The sequence below is a fragment of the Lepidothrix coronata genome, unplaced genomic scaffold, assembly GCF_001604755.1.
Source record: "Lepidothrix coronata isolate B3197 unplaced genomic scaffold, Lepidothrix_coronata-1.0 Scaffold8, whole genome shotgun sequence".
NCBI lineage: Eukaryota > Metazoa > Chordata > Aves > Passeriformes > Pipridae > Lepidothrix > Lepidothrix coronata.
Genome location: NW_016690188.1, coordinates 8,339,895 through 8,364,417, shown reverse-complemented (window position 1 = coordinate 8,364,417; position 24,523 = coordinate 8,339,895). Strand labels below are relative to the sequence as shown.

Here is a 24,523-nt window from a genome sequence, read left to right as displayed (position 1 = left end):
TGAGACCCACTGTTCAAAAGAAAAAGCTTGACATATTTTCCTTTCTGATCTTAGAAAATTATTGCATAACTCATAATGTCCTAAAGTAAGTATTGTTCTGAACTGCTGACTGTTTCAAGAATACAAATGAGTGTTCCAGGCTAGAAATGAGATTCTGGTACCTTATAAATCAAGGAGGTTCCCAGTCTTGTCAAATAAATTTTCCTTTAACCAGTCTAGCTCCAAAATTTCTAATCTGGAAATGTCAACTTTTTTTTCACAGAGTTAATGTTACTTTAATTAAAAGTTAATTTAAGATATGTCTTTAAGGTTGCCTTGAAGTGTGCATCTTTGATATTGTAGACACATTATTGCATGATACATACAAGATACATACCAACAGTGAAGAATGTTTTTAAAAATCTCAAAATACTTTGTTGTCTTCCATAAAATATGAGAATACAAATAAGTATACAAATAAGAATACAAATAAATTATGTCACTTATTTCTGAATTTGAAATTACTTGATCAGACCCACTTTTAGTTATGATATGGAAAAAGTGTAGCTCTAGTCCCTTTGAGTTAATGTTTTATGAATTCACAAATTTATTATTTTCTAGGACTGCTAACTATTTGATACATATACAAGGTGCAGTTTCAATCCCATATTATAATAAAAGATGCAGTTAAAATCTGAGCAGTTAATTTGAGTGAGTTTTGATTTATTGCAGCAATGGGTAATCTTAGCTGCAGGCTTTGGGGAGTTCCAATAGCATTAGTACCGAGTTTACTTGATTGCATTACAAGGTTTGGGGAGTTTGTTTTGCTTGTTTGTTGAAAGCTTAGAGTTCTGTTCTTCATCGTGCAGTTTCATGTTTGTAAAAATACACTCATCTTCTGGGATGAGGTGAGTTAATAGTTTCAGGAGAGTTATCAGGGGATGGAAAAGAATGTGTTGTTCCTTTGTATTTGAGGGCATGCAGCTGGGGACACGGTGGTTATGTAACTTTTTACCTGACAGTTAAAGGAAGTTGCTAAGGACGAACAGACACTAACGCAGTGCTGATCCTTCTGGGAGCTGCACAAATGATCAGTGCCTGCAACAATTTTAGTTTTTACATGGGAAAATGTACTCATCCCTTCTTAAAGCAGCTGTGTTTTCCTTAATACTGGAATGCTCTAGGAGGTACCTAGGAAAGAATCGCTTGTGTTGAATTCAGAAACATTTCCGGAGGTGGTTTTCTGTGCAAAATGATGTTTATATTTAGCACCAAAACTAGTATATGGGGAGCAGCTGCATCGGTGGGGGGTCTGATTTTTGGAGCTCCCAGTCTCTTCTGTTGGAATTGCCCAAGAGAGAAAGTAACTTCAGATACATAACTCTGGTCATTTCATTGTTTCTAATAGTGCAATAGTTTTCTTATTGGCTCCCAGATGTCTTCATTCAAGAATAATTTCCAAGTTGTTTATTTTTTTAAATATTTACTCATACTGGAGGCATTATGAAATTTACCTGATGAACCATTCCTGCTGTTAAATCTGTTGTGCTCTGAACTTTGACTTGTGAACAAGATGAGTATTTTTTTATTAACTTGTTTCAAATGACACATTCTTATTTCACATCCTGTGTAAACAACATAATAAAGTGTCCACTGACATTCTGAAGTTGCCGTGCTGAATAACTGGCAGCTTGCTGGAAAAAAGTAACAGTTTAATATAAATACTTGATAAAAATGAGGTAATTTTCAAATTATGTGTGTAGATATATACAAAATATAAACAACAATGCTTAAAACACCTTCTTTGAGTGTTTGAATGTGATGCTATGTTTTTAAATGAAGAAAAGCTGAATTGCCTAACTGTCTTCCTATTTAAGTGGATTGCAGTATTTTCCTCCTGGAGTTCACAGGCAATTGTAAATATACTTCCAGTGAAACCTTTTTATGAAAATAAAGATTATGTGTCTGAGTGCAAATATAGGAAAAAAGTGTTATTCTGCAGTGCAGTATAACATAGAAGTGTTATAATACATGAATAGCAATAGGGTGTTCTAACATTACAGAAGTCTTTGGTAGATTTCTGCCATCATGTACTGATCTTGCTCAGAGCCTAAAAGTTTAAATTAAGCATGTAAAACTTTGTTTTCTTCAAAAGAAGCACAGGAGTCTTTTTCATCTCATACTGAAATAGTACTTCTTCATTTAATTTTTAGATTGGTAGCGTTGGTAGTTTGAGAAACTTCTTTCAGATAGATTACTCTTGATGCTCTTGATTACTCTTAATACATGCTTTTTTTGGATGTGTGGGCATTCATCAAGACAAGGACTTGCTACAAAAGTTCTGACAACGGTTCTTTGCCATCATAATAAGTAATAGAATATGGCTTTAGCAGTAGCTAGAAAGCAGGAGAACTAATTTTATTCTTGCTGCAAAGCCAACTCTAGTATTAATTCTCAACTATTACCGGCTATGCAGGAAGCAGAGTCTCTCTCAGGGCTTACCAACCACCTCACCGTGACTGAATAATTGTTTGCACAGACAGCTCTGACTGTCTTCATGTCCCTTGAAATTTTTTAATCCCCCTAATGAGGTACTCATGTATTTGCTTTTTTGTGGCCTCACTGATAGTGGAAGAAAAAGATGTAGGTGTAGGTGTATGGTGCCTGAGACTGTGTTTCTTCAGGGCTTGAGGAGGAAGCTGCTTGGGTAGAAGAGAGGTTACTAGCAGTGCCTGTGCTGGAGGAGGGTGAGCCTCACTCCGGTATCCCCAGGGCTACTCAGAGGTGATGGCCAGAGGACCAGTCAGCAGGTGAATAGTTCTCAAATAGCCACCACCAATCTGTCATGTAATTGCTGGCCAAAGAAAAGTAGACAGGGAATGCTGAGGGGTATGGTGGGATACCTGGGTGTGTCGGGCAGGACTGGAAGGCATTGTGTTAGTTTTGGAAATAAGAGATGGAGTTGGGAGGAACACTGAAAGTATTACAATGAAGAGAGAAAGAAACAAAACAAGACTCTGCTACTTATCACCTCACTTCTGTTGAAAAACCCAACCTGATTTCTAGCCCTCTTCATTTGATTACTTTGAAAGGATAGATGTCTTTTGTGATAAGTTGACTGTGTAGAAGACACGTATTTTCTAGATTATTTTATGGCTTTCTAAAATTTCAGTTAAAAAAAATGCTGACTTTTGCATTTGCCATTATGTCACAAAATATGCTCCTGCACTTGTCCAGCATTGTGGATTTTGCCATTGATGCATGTCTCATTGAAAGGCTGTGTTAATTCTGGTAGCTATAAAGGCATTTTGTCAATCTGGTTTTATTCCTCTAAACATACTGGCTCTTGAGTTCATGTTGTTTTGATAGGATTTTAGTATCTACAGATGGTTAATTATTTAAATTGAAATATAATTGGCAAATATGTTCTCTACAACTGATTAATAAAATGCAAACTTAATTCTTTTAATTACGATTACTGTTGATGATGTTTATTGCCTCTTAAAACCATAATCCTAAATTATTATTTTATAGTACTGTCTGATATGCCTAATTTTTTTAGTACCTTTGCTATGTAGAAAACTTGCTCTAGCAGGTATGTTCCTTCCCCCCCCCCCGGCTGTATTATCTTTCAACTTTTTTCTCTTGTCTTGGATTGTTTGAATTTCATCTTGCACTTCTTGAATGTTTTTTCCTTCTTTGTGGTGGGAGGGGAAAAATAGAAGAGGTAGAAGCTACATTTTCATTGCTTTTGGAGCTAAATTTAATGACAGTTGTACCGACAATTTTCTTCTGTGTTTACATGCAGCCAGGAGCTATGGGCGGAGAAGAGGTAAAAGTATTTACTAAATGTTTTGTTTGCTGAATAGTGGGAGAATTAAATATTTAGTTTTCTTATGATAAGATGTTACCAATTTTAACATTTTGTTGATCAATTGTTTCATATAAATCAATCTTATATTCTTCCCTTGCAAAACAACTCCCTTTTAATAGCATCTTAAAGCAATGATGATCTTGAGCTGGTAACTTCAAGTGTGTTGCTATTACTAGTGAACTGGAGGATGACTGGATGTAAAGAGTCTTTCGTGATATGTATTTGTGACTTGAAATGTGTAACATTCAAAACAAATAGACTCTATGTTTGGTGTTTGTTTGGTTTTTTTGTAAAGTCCAGTGTTTAACCACTGCATTGAACATTTCAAAATTGCCTTTTTTTCGATGAAACAGCTTTCACTGAATATTACACTTGACTATTACATTGAATTGCCTCAGGTAGAACATGTGTGAATACCAATACTAATAACTTTCCTCAACAGTGAATATTAATAATAGAGACAGTATTTGAGCACATTTTAACTGTATTTCATCATAGAAAACCCTTAAAAAATTAAAGCAAACTGAAAGCATTTTACAAATGTACAGTGCTGGATATCAGTTTATTCTGAGAGATTAATGAACAAGGACAGAAGCAAGTTTGCTGACTACTAAGAAAGTTGTGATAGCAGCTTACATTTCTGTACTGTGCTGTAGCTTATACAGACTAGGTTTATTGAGAAGTAACAGTGAAAATTGCAGCTTTTAACAATTAGAGTTAGGCAGTGCCATCTGCTTGGGGTACTTAGGCATTAAACTTAATTTTATCTTCTTTTCTGTGATGTTCTCGGACAGCTATGCAGGTGACATTGCTTCCTTTTCAAAATGTAGAATTTGCATCGTGTTTCTGAGAAGCTGGAGGCAGACATAGCCCTCACACAGGCCAATAGTGTGTGAAGGAACTTGTAATTTGCACTGAGGATTCAGGCGCTGGACTGCAGAGGCTGTACTAGCACAGTTTATAATAAAGTATTCAGCTGGTTTGGTTCAAAGCTGACTGGTTTTCATGTTTTTTTGATAGCTGAAACAAAACCAAAAGATTCCAGTTTTCCTCACAAACTTACCTGCTCATATTTCCCCACCTCCAGAGATCGAGCTACTGTTAACAGATGTTAAAGGCATCCTGATACTTTTTCAGGGCTCTCATGGTACTGAAACAAATTGGGAAGTATGTGGAGTATATAATATTGTATACTCTCTATGCATGTGAACCCTGTTTATTTTCATTTTAAGATTGTGGCAAATGTTTCCAGATTGATCAAATGGCACCAAAGTAGGAAAGGAGGTAGGAAGCAGTAGGACACTGTTGCAACTCACATTTACTTGTAGAAGCCAAATATAATAATGTGGCAGTAATTGTGATGAATACAATGTAGGCTGTTTTATAAAAATGATAGTGATGACAAAACAGGGCAAACAAGTTCTGAATGTGCTGGACTTACAGAAATTTTTTTTCACTCTACCAGAAAGCATGTTTCACTCTATAAACTTGTTTCCTGTGTGAAATGCAGGCTTTTCTATACTAACAAGTAGATTTGTGTGTGTGTCTTGTCATTAACACTCATTTGTGCAATATTGAAGTCTGTGATGTTCACGCTTTATCATTACCTTGACTTTTATAATGTTGTTACTGAGCTTTCTTAACCTTAAGAAGCATAAAATTCTATGGTAATCTGTTAAAAAATGATGTGTTGTTTTTAAAATATTCCCATATATCCCTCTCTATTATTGTTTTCACCATTTGTATTGTGATAATATGCAGAATAACCAGAGACAAGTCTGTCCAGGGACTCATTTCATGTTTGTTATACTTGGATATTTTAATTAGTGTTTGGTTCTGTTACTGTGACTAAGCATCTTCAGCGAGGAGAGGTTTTGTCAGACATTTTGGGGGGCTTGCCGTAAAATATCAGTTCTATACGTAACCCTCTGTTTTCTTTGAGTAGGGAGAACATTTCTTTGTAGGTATTATGTATAGGGCTGTTGAGTCATGTTCATGGTACATTGTTTTTAACTTTTACAACCAGTTTTTCAGGTACAGATGTAAGCATAGCTATGGGAAATCAGCCCAAACTATTTCGCTGCACTGACAACTCAGAGATGCCCGGGGAGGAGTACAGGAGTATATTAAAAAAATAGTACAGTTAGTGATGCTTTCTCCTAATGTTCTCACAGAAATTTGCCCCAGGGGGTTTCATGAGGTGATGTCTCAATATTTATTGCTTTAGAATGTGCTTTTGTCCTGTTCTTACTCGTTCCATTTTCTAAGCCTACATAAACTTTTCAAGATCCCAAAAAGCCTCTGGCAAAGGGTTCCAGAGTTTGCCTTGCTTTCAGCCTTGCCATGTACTGACTGTGTTCAATGCACTTTACCTTTTCCCTCACTGGATGAGATAGTGAACAGTCATTACCTATTCCCTTGTCTGTATGTTTTCCATAAATTTAACTCTATCCTTGACTTAAATATAAAGTTTTAGAACATTGTTTACATTTTTATAAGGTGAGTACAGTGCTTGTAGACTGTCAAGCATCCAGCATGAGGTGATACCTTGATTTTTAAGCTGCTGTGAATTTTTATTATTCCCTTCAGAACTCAGCACTAAGTGACCTCTGCAAATCTGTATTTTAGTTGAACACCTTGTTCTAGTATTTATTAATTTGATATGTCACCTTCCACTACTGGATCATGTTTGTTTCATTTTTTTACAAGAAGGTAGGTTGCTGGACAGGAATTAAAAGACTATTTAGCTCCTTAGTAATGTCAGTTTCTCACAGATATTTTCAAATTTCCTGCTTTTCAGTGGGTTTTCTGATTTGGTACTTTTACACAATTGTAGTATTCCTAATTTTTTTTCTCTCATGCACATGTTCTCTTTTATGTTGAAATGCATATGTTTATACATGTGCATGACCTGTTTGTCCATTAATAGAATATTCATCAATAGTCTTTCCTGTTTTATGCTCTAAACCCACCATATCTGGCAAGACTTTGAAGAGAAGTATCTCTAAATCCTTCTCTGATTGTGGCATTTACCCTGGTTTTTATGTTGAGGTGTAAAAGTACAGTAGGAATTTTGATTCAGTGGATTTTTGTGTCTGTGATCTCTGTCAATGTTTAATATTCAATATTTTTTTTTTCTAATCAAGATTTTTCTTGTGTCTGGTGTTCATAAAAAATTCAGGCTGGTGTTCTGTGCCATTCAGAACATATTTCCTGGTTTGTTGTGTTTTTTTTTTTTTTTTGCTTGTTTTCCATATGTAGGATTACTGCTTCTTTTTGTAAGCTGTCCTTTGGTACTGGAGACTATTACTGATATTTTCAGTGTATACGTTTTTTTACTAGAGTCCCACTGTCTTCATTTACGTCCTTACCCGTTTTTATTTCCTGTACTTCCCTGTGCTCTTTCTGCCAGGATGGTGTTAATCCTCAGGTCTTGCTGGAAGTCAATTTCATGTGATCCATTACCTTTGAATTTAATTATGTGCCCTGTCATTTATATTTGTAATCAACCCCCCTAATAAACTGTTTGTATCCATTAATTGTAATTCCATCCCAAGGAACAGTCCTCCATGAAATGAGTGGACAATTAGCCTTTTCAGAGTTGAGATGGGGTTCCCATCTCTCTATATTGCAGGACTTAATTTTCATCTCAGGTATAGGGAATTATTAAATTCTAAATTTGGCATGTTCTACAGTGTTGCTTGTATGCAGGTGAACTTTTTTTATCTTTTCTGTTAATAAAACTGTTAAACTAATGTGTGTATGCCTTTGTAGTAGTAGCAACAAATTAAATGCATCTGATGATCACAAATAAATTTTTTACTTTTCATTAACAAACTGAGTAGCAGCCATTTATGTTGATTTTGCTCATTCATCACTGAAAGGATGTTTTAACACTGAGTAACAAACAGTCTGACAGGCTGTTCCAGCTAACAACTTTTTTCTTCAAGTGCAAGTTCTTTTTGGTTTATTTAACAAGATTTTTTTCTTATTAGCCAGGTTTCTTCTATGTTTTTAATATTCACGATGCAGAGTTTTCCCATGTTTATTTTGCTGTTTGTGCCCCTACTCAGTGTGGCCTGAGAGGGCCTCTGTTCCCTCAAGGTGGAAGTGCTCCAGCCCTTGTTATTAGGTCCCTGTAAAGCACTCTAAAGTGTGCAGTGACTTGAGGGATCTGCTTTTGAGATCACTCCTGGAAGATCTGTTATGGAAGGTTTAAATCTCTTAAGAATTGGTTTGAAATTTAAATGTTGCAAAGGTCCTTTCTATAGTGATGGCAACAATCTCATCAGATAGCTTGTTGGTTTTGTTGCTAGCCATTTGTAAGGCTTTGGTTTAAAGCTAAATTAGGTTTATTGTTTTGTAAGGGTGATACTCCTTGGAAAAACAGAACATAATTCGGACACCTGGACAACTTAGTTGGGCCCTTTAATGCAAATTCTGTTACAGTAAAACAGTAGAAGGAAGAGCTAACGTTTTTTTTCTAAAATATTTAATTCTCCAGGAAACAACGTTAATTATAGATGCTACAAAATCTGTTGCAGGTCGGTCCTCACTGTTTCCTTTTGAAGATGGCTTCCTAGACGACAGTCATGGTGATCAGTCTTTATCGTCGGGTCTCAGCTCTCCAACGCGCTGTCAAAACGGTGAAAGAGTGGAACGCTATTCTAGAAAGGTGTTTGTTGGAGGTCTTCCTCCTGACATTGATGAAGGTACTGTGAATAAGTTACATTGGTGAGATGTAGGAATTGGCTTTCGTATAATTACTATAAAAAAGGTCAGATTTTGATGAAAACAGATGTATTTTCCCAGATGTGTTGCTTTTAGTGCTTATGACATTATTTAAAACAAACACACTGCAATCAACGGCAACACCCGAGAATTTACTTGACATTCTTTTGTGCTGTAGATCAGAAGAGGTGGAGAGAGAAATGGCTGCATAGTAGGTCTTCTGATCTGTGTGTCTTCCCACAGCTGTAAAGTAGGAAAGCTAAAAAGGGAACTTACTGGTTACTGTCTCTCCCCCATAGTCTTTTCCTGTTCTTGGGTGTGTTTGACTTTAAGGACTTTGTTAATACAGTTCTTTCCAAAATACATGGGGCTTTAATTAATCAGCTCTTATACCCAGCATATATGTAGGGCTCAGATGAAAAATGTAGGGCAGTAATATGGTTACAAAATAGTAACCAGCTTAGCAGAGGTGGTTAGGGTTTTTCTCAATATCTGTTCTACTCATGTGTGCCCCCACAAACCCTTACTCCCAAACCAAAATCGTGACAATTTTTTGGTGTATTTTTCATGTTATGTCTGGAATCCACCACTATCTAGCTTCAATGGGCATACACAGGGAATTTGCGGATGCCTTATAATGAAAAGAGGGATATCTGAATCTGACCTACTACACTGAAGTCCAAACCATGTACAGTTTTAATAAAGAAATACTGTGAGTTGCCAACCTATGATTTGCAAACAGCTCAAATGTGGTTCCTATGTCACATCGTGAGTTGCAGGGCTGTTGATACAGGGCCTGCTGGGTAATCTGAATCTCCAGCTATAAGAAGAAGCAGGCCAACAGATACAACTGATGTGAACGTTGCTGGGTCACTCAATCAAAATATATGCCCTGCCTGTCTTGTGAGGAAGTAACACGGCCACCTGGGAGCTGTCACCCTCTTTCATGAGAGGTCTCCTTCAGTAACCCTTTTTCCTTCAGCTCTTCAGGTATATATATAATATGTGTCTTTAGTTGCTTGAAAAATCTGGTGTGCAACTCATGGGGTCAGAGAAACTGGATACACCTCAAACAGCAATCCAAAAATTGGAAAATCCATTTTCTCCAGAGTGCTTGTTGCTCTGATCTATCTAGCATCACATTAGACATAATTTTAAACTAATTCTTTCTTTAAAGTAAATTTTAAAAGGCATTGAGAAAAAAAATAATTTAAAAACGACTTCAAATGCTTCTTTCTGGAGCATTTACATTTAAAACAAAATTGTCACTTAGGATAGTTTGTGATGTGTGTTCCATGCTGTTTCTAAACTGATGCTTAAAAAGCAAAGAAATAACTTGGCAATTCAAGGCAGATTTCCTGAGGGGACTGAGGAAGGTGAAATCCCCCCAGCCGCATGACCTGCTGCAGCCTGCTTTCTAGGGCACGCTGGAGGAGCGGCTGTGCTGACATGGAGCTCCTCCGTCAGTCCCATGTGGCTACATCTGACCCTGCTTTGTGGCTATAATTAGAAATAGACCACAGCTGAAGCATATTCACTTCTGATAGATCATGTTTGCATTTAATCCTGCTGCAAACTTCCATTAGTAGAATGTGAAATTACTTTTTTAAGCAGCCATTTATAGCATAGAGATGAAAGAATATTTAGGCATCCTCAGTGGACATTATTACAGTTTTCACTTCTTAGTGTAGAAAGCAGGAAGTCTGGTTTTGTTTTGTTTTAAGTGAGACTTTTTACCTTGCCGTGTCAGTCTTCACATTCTAAGGTGCCTCATTTGTTTTTTGTAGATGAGATCACTGCCAGCTTTCGTAGGTTTGGACCTCTTGTGGTGGACTGGCCTCACAAAGCTGAAAGCAAGTCATATTTTCCACCTAAAGGTAATTAGTTTAAAATACATTTATGCAGGATCTTTGGTAAGAGGAAATTATGTCTGCATTGTAGCAATCCATTACAAAGCAAAGATTTGACTCTTTATGATGAATTTGCTGTCTTTCAACAAGCATATTTTCAGCCATTGTCATGATGAAAAAGAATCACAATTTGCTTACTGAAATGTGCTCCCTGTGTGTGCTTCTTCAGCACACCTTGAGTCCTTGAATTATGCCTTAATTTATACTAGGTAGAAGGCAAGTTGCAGAAATTTCCTAGTCCTGATTCTGTTGCAGTTTGCATATTGCAGAACTCACAAGAGTAAAAGCTGGAAGTCATTGTGTGCTGACCCAAGGAGCTGTGATCCTGCTCGGAACCACAAGCTCCATGTCAGGGCTCACTGGGCACTGAACTGCGAGCTCTGCTGGGAGAGAGCAGGCTGGGATCAGGCACCACGGGCACAGGGATTCGAGGATGGAGCTGATTTGGTTCAGGGTGGTTTAGAGTGTGTGCAGGGGGAGCAATCTCATATCTGTCAGCAAAACATAATGCGGACCTGTTTTGGCTGAGAAAGAACAGTTTATGGGAAATCTGTTTGGGAGAGTTACTTGGCTAAATCAAACTGCTCTTATTGTACCCTACTCTCTCCTCTGATTTTGTTTTATACTATATACATTCTACTCTCAATCACACATGCTTCTTGCATATAGTTTGCGAGTTCACTCGTAGTCTGAAACAGTAGCAGGACATTATACACAAAATTTCTTATCTATGTGTTAAGATTTTCTGTTCTCACTGACCCTGAAAGCTGTTAATTGCTCATTAAGGCCACTGATTATTTTGGCAGAACAATAGGCTGTTTAGTCAGTGAACTAGCTAATCCTACGGTATTTTGATATATACATTTTGACTGTAAAAACACACAAATAAAAGCCAGCTTAATTTATTTGAAAGCTTAATTGCTGGAGGCGAGTTAGCTCTGTGACAAATGGTTGCCCTGTAAACAGTATTTGGGACACTTAAAACAGAACAGAAACCAATACATGCTTCCTCTTTCCTGTTCCATTCTCAACACTCAGCCTTGCTGTCAGTAGTTATTATGCAACATCTGTTCTTGAATTTAAAAACAAAACAAATAACCCCAAAGCCAGCAACAAAACACCCCAAACAATCCCCCCACCATGTATTCGTAAGGACAGTTGGTAAAATGTATGATTTTCCCCTTTTATGGTATCTTTAAAGGTCTTTAGGGGCTTTTTGGCTGGTGAATTCTGATTGTACCTTCACTTGTAAGTTAAAAAAAAAAGTAGCAAGGCCAGCTTCTCCTTGTCCTTAATATCTCTTAGTATGCTGCACTTTTTTTCCCCCTTTTTTTTCTTTTTTTGCTCTTAATAGTTCAATAAGCAACTACTCATGGTAGATCAACATGGGACTTCCAATTTTGATTTTTTTCTGTATCTGACTGTGGGCTAGTTATGCCTCGTCAAACTTGTAAAAATGTTTTTGAGTAAGATCTATTTTAGCAGAAGACAAGGGAATGCAGCCTCACTTCTATTTTTGTCATGATTCTAATATAGGAAACAGCTTTCAAAGCCCCTGCCAGTTGCCCTGAACGTCTGCCTGAAAGTGCTAAACAACAGTCAATCCCAACTGTTCCAGATTTATTTATAACTGACTTCTTAGTTATCAATCAGGGCTGCAGCATCATAAGTCCTGCATTCCTGTCTGTGAGATTCACTTACAGTCGTATTAAGCTCGGTAGGTCAAATGTGCTTGATTTACTGTGATCCCATATAGGCAGCATCTGCATAGAAGACAGAATATTATTACCAGGAGTCAAAAGGTAAAGTTTGAATGTGTATTATAATTTTTTCACAGTTTTTTGGTCTAATTTTTTTTTATAAAGAGTACTTATTTTTTAAAGTTTTTATGAAATCATTGACTGAAGTTCCACAATAAAATGTCTCCACTGCTGTTTTTAATTAGAAGTTTCTTTAGACCTAAAATTTAAATATCTTTTTTATTTTATTATTTTATTTTAAACTGTTTTGATGCATTATCAAACATCTCTTGAAAAATATAGTGAAATGAAAAGAGATGTTTGAAATGATGCTTAGTGCAAGAATCAGTGAATGTCTTATTCAGCTGTCAAGTACTCATGAATTCAGATGTTTTCTTCATTTTTCTAGATGTCTTCTCTTCCATGTTGCATTACTAGTCTGTAAACTCTCTGACATTTTGAATATGAGTCTTTCAAATGGAAAATATGTCCGAAAAAAAAGAATGTATGAAATTATAGAGGAGAAAATGAGTTGGGTTTTGTGTGCTAGCAATCTCCAAAGAAAACAGGAAAAATGGATTGTTGGAATGCAGTTGGGATGATGCAGAGGCTAATCTCTGTTCACACTTCAATAAAGGCTGACCTTCAAGGCTTCTCCCACCTACTTGAATGTGCAGCAGTGGCAGTAAAATTGAGCCCTGCTCTTTCTGAACATATGCCATCACCTCCAGACAGACTTTAGTTTCCTTTTGATGGATAGCCTTTTCCATTACTCCTCTGTGTATGCAGGGCAGTGTCTGGACTTACAACAAAGTTCAGTATTTTTTGTCTGTTTGCTTTGATAAGCATTCACTTAGAGGTTTGAAGCAGACAACATCAGTAAGTTGATGCCATGGGTCAGCATGGTCAGTGAAGTTTTATGCTGGAACTGTTTCACATCATGGTTTTCTGTCTTCATAGTTACATCCAGGTGATGTAACATCCTCTACAGTCCTGAGTGAATCAGTACAAACTTCCAGTATCTACTTATTGGTTCAGTTTATTGAATTTTGGAATGTTTACTGTGTTGATGCAACGTATGAATTCTCTGTAGTCACTCTGTATTAGGAGCACTCTGATATTCTTAGGGCTAGGAAGAAAAGGCTGCAGGGACCATTAGCTATGGCTAATCTGATCAAGCATGAAATCTAAAAGATTAAAATGTTGCTTACAGTCTAGTGACCTCCACCACCACCCACCAGCTCCCCTGAGGGCTTTATCTGGTTAGTTTAGTGAGCAAGTCAGGCCATAGATGTGTAGTCAGTTCCAGCAAGCCTTATTAGCTAATTTATTAGTTGGTATGGTTGATTAGCTTAGGTGCAGTGGCATGTAAGCTATCATCAGGACTAGCTGGAGTCCAGAAACATTCCTGCAGCATTGAGCTTGAACAAAGAAGGTTTTCCTAGATTTGGCATGCTGGGCAGCATGGTGTCACCACAGGTCTGCTTAGGCACACTACCTCAGATTTAGTGCTGGTCCTGATGGACATAAGTGTTTGTGTGTGAAATGTGCTGACCTGGATCCTCAGCACAGTAAGTTTCTGAAGGCTTATTTCAGTGCAGTGTCAACAGTGGCATTTTGGACCTTGGGGGATGGCAGATAACACAGATGTGTCTGCAGCATATTTCTCAAGTACATCGGTGCTATCTATATTATCCAGGATTTCCTGTTTTGCCAGATGTTCTACGTTTTTGTTATGCTTACTGAATCTTGCCTGGCATCACAGAATACCCCGTGAGCATGTGTTTGGGAGAGCAGTGTGGCTTTGTCAGCATTTGAATTTTGATCATTTTAATAGCAAAGCCAAAATAATTTGATGGATCAAGCACACCTTACAGGATGCATTGATTGCCAGTGAGTTCAATATTTAAGTTGCTGAGAGAAGAGGGACTGGTGGCACCCAGCTCTTTTGTCACTGGGAGACAAAAAAGTCCACTTGTGCTCCTGGACCAGAGAAGCTGGTAACAGCTGACAATGTGTGTAACAGGTTCCTGTTTCTAATTCTGAGCATCTGTATTGTTGCCTTAACATTTCTTTTTACCCCTCCTATGCATTGTAAAGCTTAGCACCATGTTTTTATGTTTGTGTCATACATGAGGTGATTTTTAACGCTTTGCCTCTGAATAAGGCCAATTCATTCCCGTTGCCTGAGAAGTCTTTGGATTACTTCCTTTGGCATTTGTTTGGGTACGTTAGTAACGGAACTGGCAAAATTATAAATGCCACGTGTTGGTCTTGGGTAAGCAGATGCCCAGTTTGTAATGTGTTTACTTGGCTCTCACCTCATAGTTTGGGAATTAAATGTGGTTTGTGGCTAAGTATTTTTTGAGTACCTATGAGACGTTGAGAAATAAAGAAATATGCATCAAAGAATACTATCAGAAGTAGTTGCACATTACCATGTCACAGTCTATTTATCTCTGGCAAAATCCAGATAATTCATGTTTTATTTAAGTAGAAATTGGTGGGGTTTTCACTTACTTGCTGGTCTGCTGAGTTAAGCAACGCTTATGCTAACTACAGTAATTTTTTTCCTTTTTTTATTAAACAGATGGTGCCAACTGTTTCAAAAACACTCTTTCAGGGTTTTTTTTGAACCGATTGCTAGCTTTAGAACAACTCTTTAAAAACTCATTACTGCAAAAGTTTTCCTCTGTTTTTTTCCATTTAGAAAGACTAATGTTTGGATAAAGATGAGAATTAGAGTGAGAAAATAAAGCATGGCAGAGCTAGGAGATAGGATGGGTTTGGAATCAGAGGAATGCTTTGACTTTACAGTTGATTTAGATGTGTGGTGCAGTAGTCTGATCCTTTTATGTTTTCCCTGTTCTTCAGTTTGTTATTCTGTCATCTGATAAAATTAAGCTCCATATGGGACACTAAGGGTGAGCAAGATGTAATGAAAAAGAAAATAGTGTAAGCCAAGTTGCACAAAGTAACATGAAGTGATTCTCATGCTTTAATTTAAAACAACTGTTGGGAACAGACAGTGTGAGCCTGTCTGATTATCTCTAAGGTACTGTTTAGATGGGAACACTGTTGTTGTAGTCTTTTGTCTTTTGATCTTGATTTCATGGATACGGACCATTTTCATGGTTAATTCCATTGCTACTGCAATGGCAATGGTAGTTTCTGCCAGAGGAACAAGAATGAACGGTTACAAGGAGAAAGTAGGGAGTTGTATTTCTAGTTTCATCAGTCATATTTACAAGACAGTATCTGGTTTGTCCGAATACAGCAATCTATTCTGCTGAAACTAAGTGCTTTGGCTTAACTGATCAAATTTGGTACCACCACAATCCAGAGTGAGATGCCAAGACAATTTTTGTATTTTAAAACCTGAAGTCTGAGATCATAATATTTGTCAGGATGGAAACTGACATTCCTTATCCTTATCCACTATTGTATTTACTGTTATGTAGTAAATTGTGATTCTGTGATGTTTTTTAGATTTTGTTTGCGTATGTTCCAAAACACACACATGCAGTGTCAGTTGTTTACTCATTGACATCTGTGGCCATGTATGTATTTTGTGTAATATGTAACCCTGTATCTTCCCACAGCAGAACAACATAATCCCAAATCAGTGCAGTTCACAAAACGTGTGGTAACAAAATGTAGTACATAATAATCTGCTCTTCTGTAGCTCTGTGACTTAAGGTTGGTTTTGCAGAGAATTTTCTTTGAGGTTTTTGTTGACTTTTGTTTAAGCCTCCCTTAGTAAAGCTCTTCACTTTGTTTCCGGTTTTGTTCTAAGTGTTTGAGGTTTGTTGGTGGTATACTGATAATAATGACTGTTAAATGTCTGTCTTTGAGACTGCTGTGCCAGTTACTGGAGTATTCAAGGAGCTTGCTTCATATAAGAGAATTTCTGTCTCTAAAATGATGCCATTTGCAATTTCTTTTTCTAGAGGTAAAGAAGAATCTGGTGAGACAAAATACAAAACTATTTTTGAGCCATCCAGGCCAAGGCAGAAAAAACCTGATTCTAAAGTAATGTTGCAGGATTATTGTCTCCCAGCTTTTATGTTGCTTTCAACGAACGCTATTTACTTTCAGAATTGCTAGGTTGCTATAGAAATTTTTTTTTATCCCTGAAGAAACCACAGTTTGTAGCAAGCATTTATTGACCCTTTTTCAATAATTTGAACGTATCTAAGTACAGAAAAAGCTTTTCGTTGCTTATCTATAGAAGTAACCAGACCACTTTTGTCAAATGGAAGTAGTTAAATGTTTGTCTTATTCTCATTAACCACTTCTAAAGCTAAGTAGATTTTACTGTGGGTTGCAAACCCACAACCACCCCCAATGATATTTTTATTAAATGTTGCCTTTTGTTTTGTAAATGGAAATACATGGACTGATCTGTAAATATTATGGGCTCCAGAAGAAAAGCAGTCCTTTAGTGGTATTGACTACTTAATATTTTGTGCTTTGCTAGTAGCTTGTGATATGTCTTGTTTTGCTAATAATTTATGAAGCACTAAATTATTCTTTCAAATCACTGAAATATGTTCAAGAGGTTGTTGGGGGTGATGGTGAAGAGGCAGATTCTGTACTAGGACTGCAGTGTATTCACTGTTTCTGATGGTCATCCAAAAAATAAGCTACTCCAGCCCGCCTGATCAGTTGTAATAATTTAATGCTTTAGAAGCTTGTGCTCTCTTTGTAAATCTCTGCAGGCATTATATTTATAATATTATGTATTCAGTTCCTAGGATTCCTTCAGTGGTGCATGCAATTCTACCCCTAAAATAATGACACAGTAATCTAAAATTAGTACAAGATCATCAGAATGCATACCTCATAAATTTATCAAAGGTAGTATCCCAAATTATACTTACGTTCTCTCAAATCAGAGGTTAGGACTGGCAATGGGAATATTATATTAGGTGCTGGATATGCTGTGGGTGCCTCTGCCCAAGGCAGAGCATCTGCCTGTCTTTGATTTCAAAAGCTTGGAGCAGCTCAGAACTGGTGTCTTGCTCAGCTGTCTCAGTGCTGTGGTGGGCAGATTTTGTCTACTTGATACCATGCAAATTCTACCTAGTTTTGGGACCTACGATGTATATGACTACTGATTATACTGAGATGTTATAACCAGTAATCTCTTGTATACCAATGGAGGCTGTGTGGTTTCATTTAGTACAGTGAAAGACATAATGTTTTAGAGGATTTGGTAAGTCCAGTAATTTAATTTTTTTTAAGGTGCCATTCTTATCTCCCAGGGAAATGCATACTCTTACTCACGAGAAATGGTTTTGGTTTTTTTTTTTGTTTTGAGAAGAATTTGTTGTTCTATTATAAGTAATCCAATTTTGGAAAAAATCCTTGTGTTATTAAGGAAGGTTTTTCAAGCTCTATCTTTTCCATATAGTTGTCAAAGACAAGAAACTTGAACAAACCAGAACCTGAAAACAATCCACATGTGAGTGAAAATTCAGACCAGTTGTTAAGAGCACCACAGCTTATTACTTGATTGAAAGAAGGAAGGAAAGCCAAAGCCTAGTACTGAAGCTCTGCATTCTGCCTTGAGAAATGTCTTACAGTTCACAGGACAGTTAGAATAATACAAATAAAATCAGAAAATATGTTACTGGCTTGTTCTGTGTAAATGATGTGGGATGTCTTTTTGGCTGAAGTACTTTACTTTGAATGAAGCTCTTGACAACAGTGCCAAGTATTTTGTGTATCACAGCTCTACTAAGTGCTGCTTTCTCTTTTCTTTAAAAATAAATTTTAAGAGAAACATATAATTTAAAGTGAAAACCGTTTTTATTATAAAACCCAATACCCAATTTAATTTAAAATAACTGAGTTCAGCTAAAATGCAGCCTGGATTTTTGGACCTGAGCTTTCTTCCTCTGAAAATTTATTTTACTTCATGCTAATACTGTGCTTGAAATAGAAGCTGAAATCAAGCAGACTGTTTATATTTCTCTAGAACTTTTCGATGTTAATGTTGCTTGGAGTAGAATTGAAAATTGGTTTATTTACAAGGAAGAGTAACAGGTTTTGTTCAGACTTGGAAAGTGATCTCTCTTCAGCCATCTGTTCAGAGTAAAAGCAGCAGCAGCAGACCTGACCCCCTCCAGATGATGACCATGAGCAGTCACCATTGCATACTGCCCTTGAAAATCAAAATTAAAAAACCTCAATTCTGAATTTAGTTGGGGTTTTTATATTTACAAATGTAAATGCTTGGTTTTTTTCGTTCTGCTGACTCAGTAAACTTCACAAAGATAGATTTTGCCTGATCAAAAATTTAATCTTTGTCATGCGATTAATTCATGTGACTGTTCTTATAACTACAGTAACCAAATTGTATGTTATAGCCTTTCTTTTATGTTTTTATACCCTTTAATTCTGATTTATAGCTGCTGTAGATCATGTTGCAGTCTGAAGTCTGATGTTTGAAAATGGCTGTGACCTTTGAAAGAGGAGACAACCCTATAAATTTGCTGTTGCAACGTTTTACACTCATTTAGAAGTAAAATGCCAGATAAAGAGAGGCTTATGTATACCTGTAGAATATTCTTTTAGTTAAAAAAAACCCAACCAAGTAATTTATTTAGTCTTTTCTTTTTCAGTACAGGTGGGTGGGAGTATTTTTACTACAAACTGGGATGGTGTGTGTATACTGCTGTTTTGGGGCTGTTTTTTACCCATAAGTGGGGAAAGGGAAGTAATGATGGCTAGAAAATCCCTTTTGTTTCTTGGCGTGTTTTGGAACTGAAAGGATGTTATAAATCTTTAGCTGTATGTATTTACTACAGCACTGTTGAAATGTTGTCCTTTCTGTTGAGCACTGAAGTGCAGAGGAAACATTGGGGCATCTCTCCCGCTTTCCAGAAATAATGTGTGTCCAGCAAACAGGGGTTCTGTGGCTGGATTGGGTTTTTTCTTCCTCTTAAATTGAAGGTGCGGGGGAAAAACTCTGTAATATTTATGACAAAATGGAAGGTTTCTATTTTCTCTGTCATTTCTGTTATGGTCAGATCATCAGTAGTAAGGGTTAAATGTTAGTTTCAATTCTTTTGGTGATCTCATGATGTGGGCTATGTAATGGTAAAACTGGAATTATGAAGACATGTGATTTATTTTACAGAAGCTACTGATACAGAACCTGAGTTTTCATTCAACTCTTCCATATGATCTGCTTGCTTGCTGACTTTTCTTGTTATGTATCCTGTCTTCCATTTGACATATATGCTTCTTTCCTATTTAGATTCAGGATTCAATTATTTTTCAGTGTAACTGAGGATATGGATTACATACCTTTAATTAAAACCAAACAAACCCTACCCCGATACCTGTCTTTAATGTGGCATGTGGGGCATTTCTTACATATGAGACCACTCAGACTTAGCCTGGTACTCATGAAAAACACATAAAAATGTAAACATGTAGACATAGGAGACTCTCTGTAAGATGCTAAACTGTTCATGTTTCTTATACACCTTTTGCTTTTTAGAGAAAGGAATCAGCTGACAGGGTCAAACACTGCCATTTAAAATTAGACTGACTAAAAGAAATTAATCTTTGCAGCCCTGACTAATACATAATTTCACTCTTCTGCAGTAGCTAAGTGAGATTACAGCCCTTTCTATTTTGAGGTTTCTTAAGTATTTAAAGCCTTTGAAGTTTTTTGAAAATGCAGTCATGTCACTGCAATGTTTAAAGGAAAGTCTGCAGTTTTGCCAACACCTCGAATTTTTATTTTTCAAAAATGAGTTTCATTTTTAATAGTCGTTTCATCTTTGGATTTAGAAATGTGTTTTATTCATGTTCAAAGCATCTTCTAATAAGATTACTAAAGTGACTTTGAGCAATGACCCTTCTCATCACATTAACTGATTTAGAAATTTGGTTCACACTGTTTCTAAATGTTCCTTTGCTGCAGGCTTTTAAAACAACTTTATTCTCTAAGTTCTAGTAAATACAGCCACAATTCAATTCCAGACTGTTTTAAGGGCTATAGTAAAAAAAAATAAAATGAGAAAGTAAAATTTATATTTCATAAAAAATTAAGTCTGTTTAAATCTACTTTCTTGAGGCATCCATCTCAACCATCTAAAAATAAACTCAAAGACACGAGACTAGAACATTAATTTTCTTTGCCATTTTAACTCCATCTTATTTATAGCATTATGAGGTAGATATATATATATTGAAATACTTCCGTAAGAAATCTTAGGTTGATGGTAGATTCTGTTGTAATCTTGAAGCTTATAAAAACATCAGAAAAGACACTGTCTAAATGAATGAAAGAAAATGTGCTTCAAAGGTAGTTTAATTTTTTTCAAGCATAACTGGTCCTTTTGCACATGAAATCAACACATGTGACTACCCAAAAACTGTTCTGACATGCTGTGCTGCATGTAAAGAAAAGAGAAAGTTCTCTTCATTCTAAGGACTAAGAATACCCAACTTCAGAGTTAGAAAGCTGAAAACACATGACCCTTAGAGTATGATTTCTATATCTGATTTTGTAAGTGGGCTGAGTTTTGGGAATTATGGGTTTGAGGTCAGTTACAAATAAAATCAGTAGATGATACACATGTCTGACATGGATATTCAAATACTCTTTGACCTGATATATAATTCTTCATTTCAGTTTTTTACTTTATTTGAAAAGAGCCGGGAATCTAAGAGCCAGAAATAGGTTAATCCTTCCCTGTTGGCTATATAACATTTGCCTGCCAAAATACTGGCTTTGTCCTGGAAGATGCAGCTCATGGTTGATGTATTTGAACAGCAATTTATATATTGGTGTTGTCAAATGCAAGAACTTAAAGAACTTTTAAATTACTTTTAGTTCACAAGTTGAGCATAAAATGGTACCTCTCAGTTATTATAATGAAATTGAACTATTTCACAGTTTTGAATTCTTCACTCTTGATTGAAGAATCAACTTTGGACTTCGTTAAGTGAGAGATCTGCGCAGTTACTCCGTTAGTTCCTTTCTGAAGTAGTCCTTTGTTCCTAAATAAGTAGAGACTGATCAGACAACCTTCTCTCTCATAACAGTAATAATTAATCACTTAAACTGAAAGGAGTATAAAAATTCTGGTATACCAAATGTCTTTCCTACCATCTCGTATGGGTTACAAAATGCAACCAGTGATTTTCTTTTACTCCACCAAACTATGCCTAACAATGGAGTTGTACAGAGAAGGTGTTACCAGGTTTAGAAGATTATAAAAAAAGCCTTTTTTTATTATTATTTTAACATCTTTTCTTCATGAATGCACTGAAGTGCAGTAAGTCTTTTCTTGGTGAGCCATGACAGGCATGAAGTTGGATAATCTGAGAAATACTTTGCTTTAGACAAGAGAATAGTCTTTTCTGATAAACTCTACCAGCTATGGCTTGCTAAATTGAATGGTGTCTACGAGGCCCATAAGTTTGTTTTCTCTCATATACCTGATACACATAATGCACATCCTGCCCTGATAAAGTAGTTCTTTTTGATTACATTGAGGAGGAGTGTGCAGAACATGTGCATGATACACTGCTAGCTGCCTGTAATTTGTACCAACACACCAGTTTTTAACATAAAAGTGTGAATATCAATAGTATGAATATCAATAATCTGCTATTACAAGAAAGGCAGGAAAAACATCTTAATAAGCTTTCCATCTAGTTCTTTTGAAGAGGTCGCTGAGGCCTTATTACAAATTGTACTTTCTGTAATACAGAAAGGCTCCCATCATTAGAGAAGATATATCTATGTTGATATTAATTGAAATAAGGATTTTTCCAGGCTAACTACGCTGGCAAAAACGCATTTGCCAGACTGTAACAATTTTGTTTTGTTCCAAATGTATTTTGCATTTCAAGTGACAACCTGGTTTCAGGCTTGTGGGACACAGCGCATATGCCAGATTTTCCAGTTTGTTCTCAGCAAGGTTAAGGGAAATTAGACCAACTGGACTAAATTATCCTTTCATATAAAAATTGTGTCACTGTTTAGATGTCAGAATGGGACATGTACAAAGGAGCTTAGTTCTCGTACTTCTTTCCATAAAATAATGAATCCTGGAGCTCAAGGTTGAGGAGCTGCTTCAGAACATAGGGAAATTAATTTTCTTCTCACCCTCCCTCTGCTGTACCCTTTGAAAAGTTATAGTGACTTTTTTAACATCAGAATACGTTGTTGCCTTTTCCCAGAGAATTGCAAGGTGCAATGTTTATTGTCAGCACTACAGTGATGTATTGTATCATCAAGAGAGGAAGAGCTGGATTGTTTCTGCTCTTCCAAGAAGCTATTTATCTGTGTATATAGAATATTCAGCTGTTGTCAGGTAACTTGCTATTTTCTGAGGCCTCAAATATCTTGCCTGTTTTACTTTGTGGAATCTGAGTCAGGATAAGTCCCTTGAGCCCTCAAACCTTTAAAATGTCTGGCAAGGTAAGAAAGGAGCACTGCTGAAGTCTGCCTGCAACGTACCACCACAGTGTGCTACCACAATTCTGCTGCAGAGTATTAAAATTTTGAGATTCATCAAATCTCTTACTTCTTGGGAAAAAACATGTGCATTAAGTGATATGATATTATAGGTGAAGTACAGATGGGAGAATGTGCTGAAGGACACAAGACTGGGGAATCTGAAGCAACTTTCAGCATCTGCGAAATAATTCTAATTATTTGGATTAATACATTTCTGGTTTGTAGGTTGATCATCTTATTAAATCTACCTCACCTACTGTCTTTAAACATTAATTTTTTTTTAAATATAGATGCCCTTATAACTGACTATTCTGAATTTTAGAAGTCAGCTGGCCATGCAGTACAGCTTTGAGGGGATTAGGCTAAGGTCTCACTGTGTGTAGCAGAAATAGGAATAGAAATAGAAACTGTAGGACAGGATATGATGCCTGAAGTAGACAGTTTTGAGAATCTCTTCAGGAAGAAATACTCCTAGAGTTTTATAAATTTATAGCCAAACTTAAGATTTAAATACAGAAAAAAGAAAATTAGTTACTGTTAATTTGCAGATTGGCATGCTGGTTTTAATTTAAATTTTGGCTGAAGTTATTAAAAATGGTGCTTTGCTCCTGTACAAACAAAGTTATTTAATTATTAAACTGCACATAGTGTGAGATAATTAATTCTTTGTGCAATGTCAGTTTTGGCATGGGTATTTTCCAAAATTTTTTTATACTGGAATCTGAGTTCGAAGTGCATCTCCTGCTTTAGAGTGCAGCTCTAAACAGTGCTATTGTGAGGAAGAGAGTGATTCTTCAGTAACAGCAACACCTAGAACTGCTCATGAGAAGGACCTGCACCTTTCTGAATGTAAGGTTTTTACATCCCTATGTGCTTCTGGAAAATGAGTAAAAATACCTTTAACTTCAGCAGGTATCTTTCTCTACCATATTGACCTCCACGTGATCCTAATATTATCAGAAGTTCTGTTCTTTATTTAGTTTTCATTTTGGTGTAATCTTTGTTAATATTCAGTACCAGAAGTCCTTGAATAATCGGAATAGATGTGCTGTCACCAGGTTTTGAAGTAATGCTGGACATCCTGTCATGCTAATCCAACCTGCTTGCTTTTCTAGATTAACAGAATGAACTACTTACCAGTGTCTTAAGTGGACCCACATGGACCCCGTAGCATGCAGGGGAAGGTTTTAATCACAGAGATCTAGAGAAATTAGGAGTATCTGTTTGGTTAATTTGGTTAATTTTAGCTGTTTTGGGAAATTATGATCATACCATTTACAGTACTCCCAAGTGGCAGTCAACTCCAGCTACCACAGATGTGACTTCTTACTATGACCCAGAAAACCCTGAACAAGCTTCCTAAGATTGTAAAGATTACCCTCCAGTCTGTTGCCCAGATTTTTGCTAAATAATTAAGTCATAAGAAACACTTTCCAGTTTTCATTTTGACTTTATACTAGAGAAATCTCCAATATTTTGCTGGTTTAAGATTATAAAAGTCCAAAATGGACAAAATTCTCTCTTTTAGAGTTCAAAATTTATGGTGTGGCCAGCAGATAAATCTTAAATGTTTGCATCTATTTAAATGTGTTGTAAACCATTCTTTTAAAGTATGCATAAATGTACATGTATTCTTACTTAGTTTTTTCATAGTACTGAATGATCTACACTGCATCTTCTGTGAATTTGTCTCATGAGGCATTTATCTAAAATAGAAGGCAAGGATTGGGCTGAGGCTTAAATTGTGATCATTTGGCTTTGGAGTCTTTTCCAAGTATCTATGTTTTTGACTGGGACA

The 24,523-nt window shown here is 36.4% G+C and overlaps 1 protein-coding gene and 1 long non-coding RNA gene across 10 annotated transcripts in view; one reads left to right on the top strand and one right to left on the bottom strand.

Annotated features, from left to right (window-relative positions):
* The window catches only part of CPEB3 (cytoplasmic polyadenylation element binding protein 3), an 81,805-nt gene that overhangs the window by 47,921 nt on the left and 9,361 nt on the right, over positions 1–24,523 (top strand). For 6 of the 8 annotated variants that reach the window (XM_017803860.1, XM_017803856.1, XM_017803862.1 and 3 more), the window contains exons 5-7: positions 3,788–3,811; positions 8,398–8,565; positions 10,372–10,461. In XM_017803860.1, the coding sequence (XP_017659349.1) occupies positions 3,788–3,811; positions 8,398–8,565; positions 10,372–10,461 (282 nt within the window). The remainder of the gene's footprint in view (positions 1–3,787; positions 3,812–8,397; positions 8,566–10,371; positions 10,462–24,523) is intronic. The other 2 variants (XM_017803863.1, XM_017803857.1) reach the window with 1 other exon arrangement.
* The window catches only part of LOC108492049, a 34,963-nt gene continuing 18,895 nt past the window's right edge, over positions 8,456–24,523 (bottom strand). For both annotated transcript variants that reach the window (XR_001872994.1, XR_001872995.1), the window contains 3 exons: positions 12,196–12,257; positions 10,322–10,455; positions 8,456–8,568 (listed from right to left, as the gene is read on the bottom strand). This is a non-coding gene — a long non-coding RNA (uncharacterized LOC108492049). The remainder of the gene's footprint in view (positions 8,569–10,321; positions 10,456–12,195; positions 12,258–24,523) is intronic.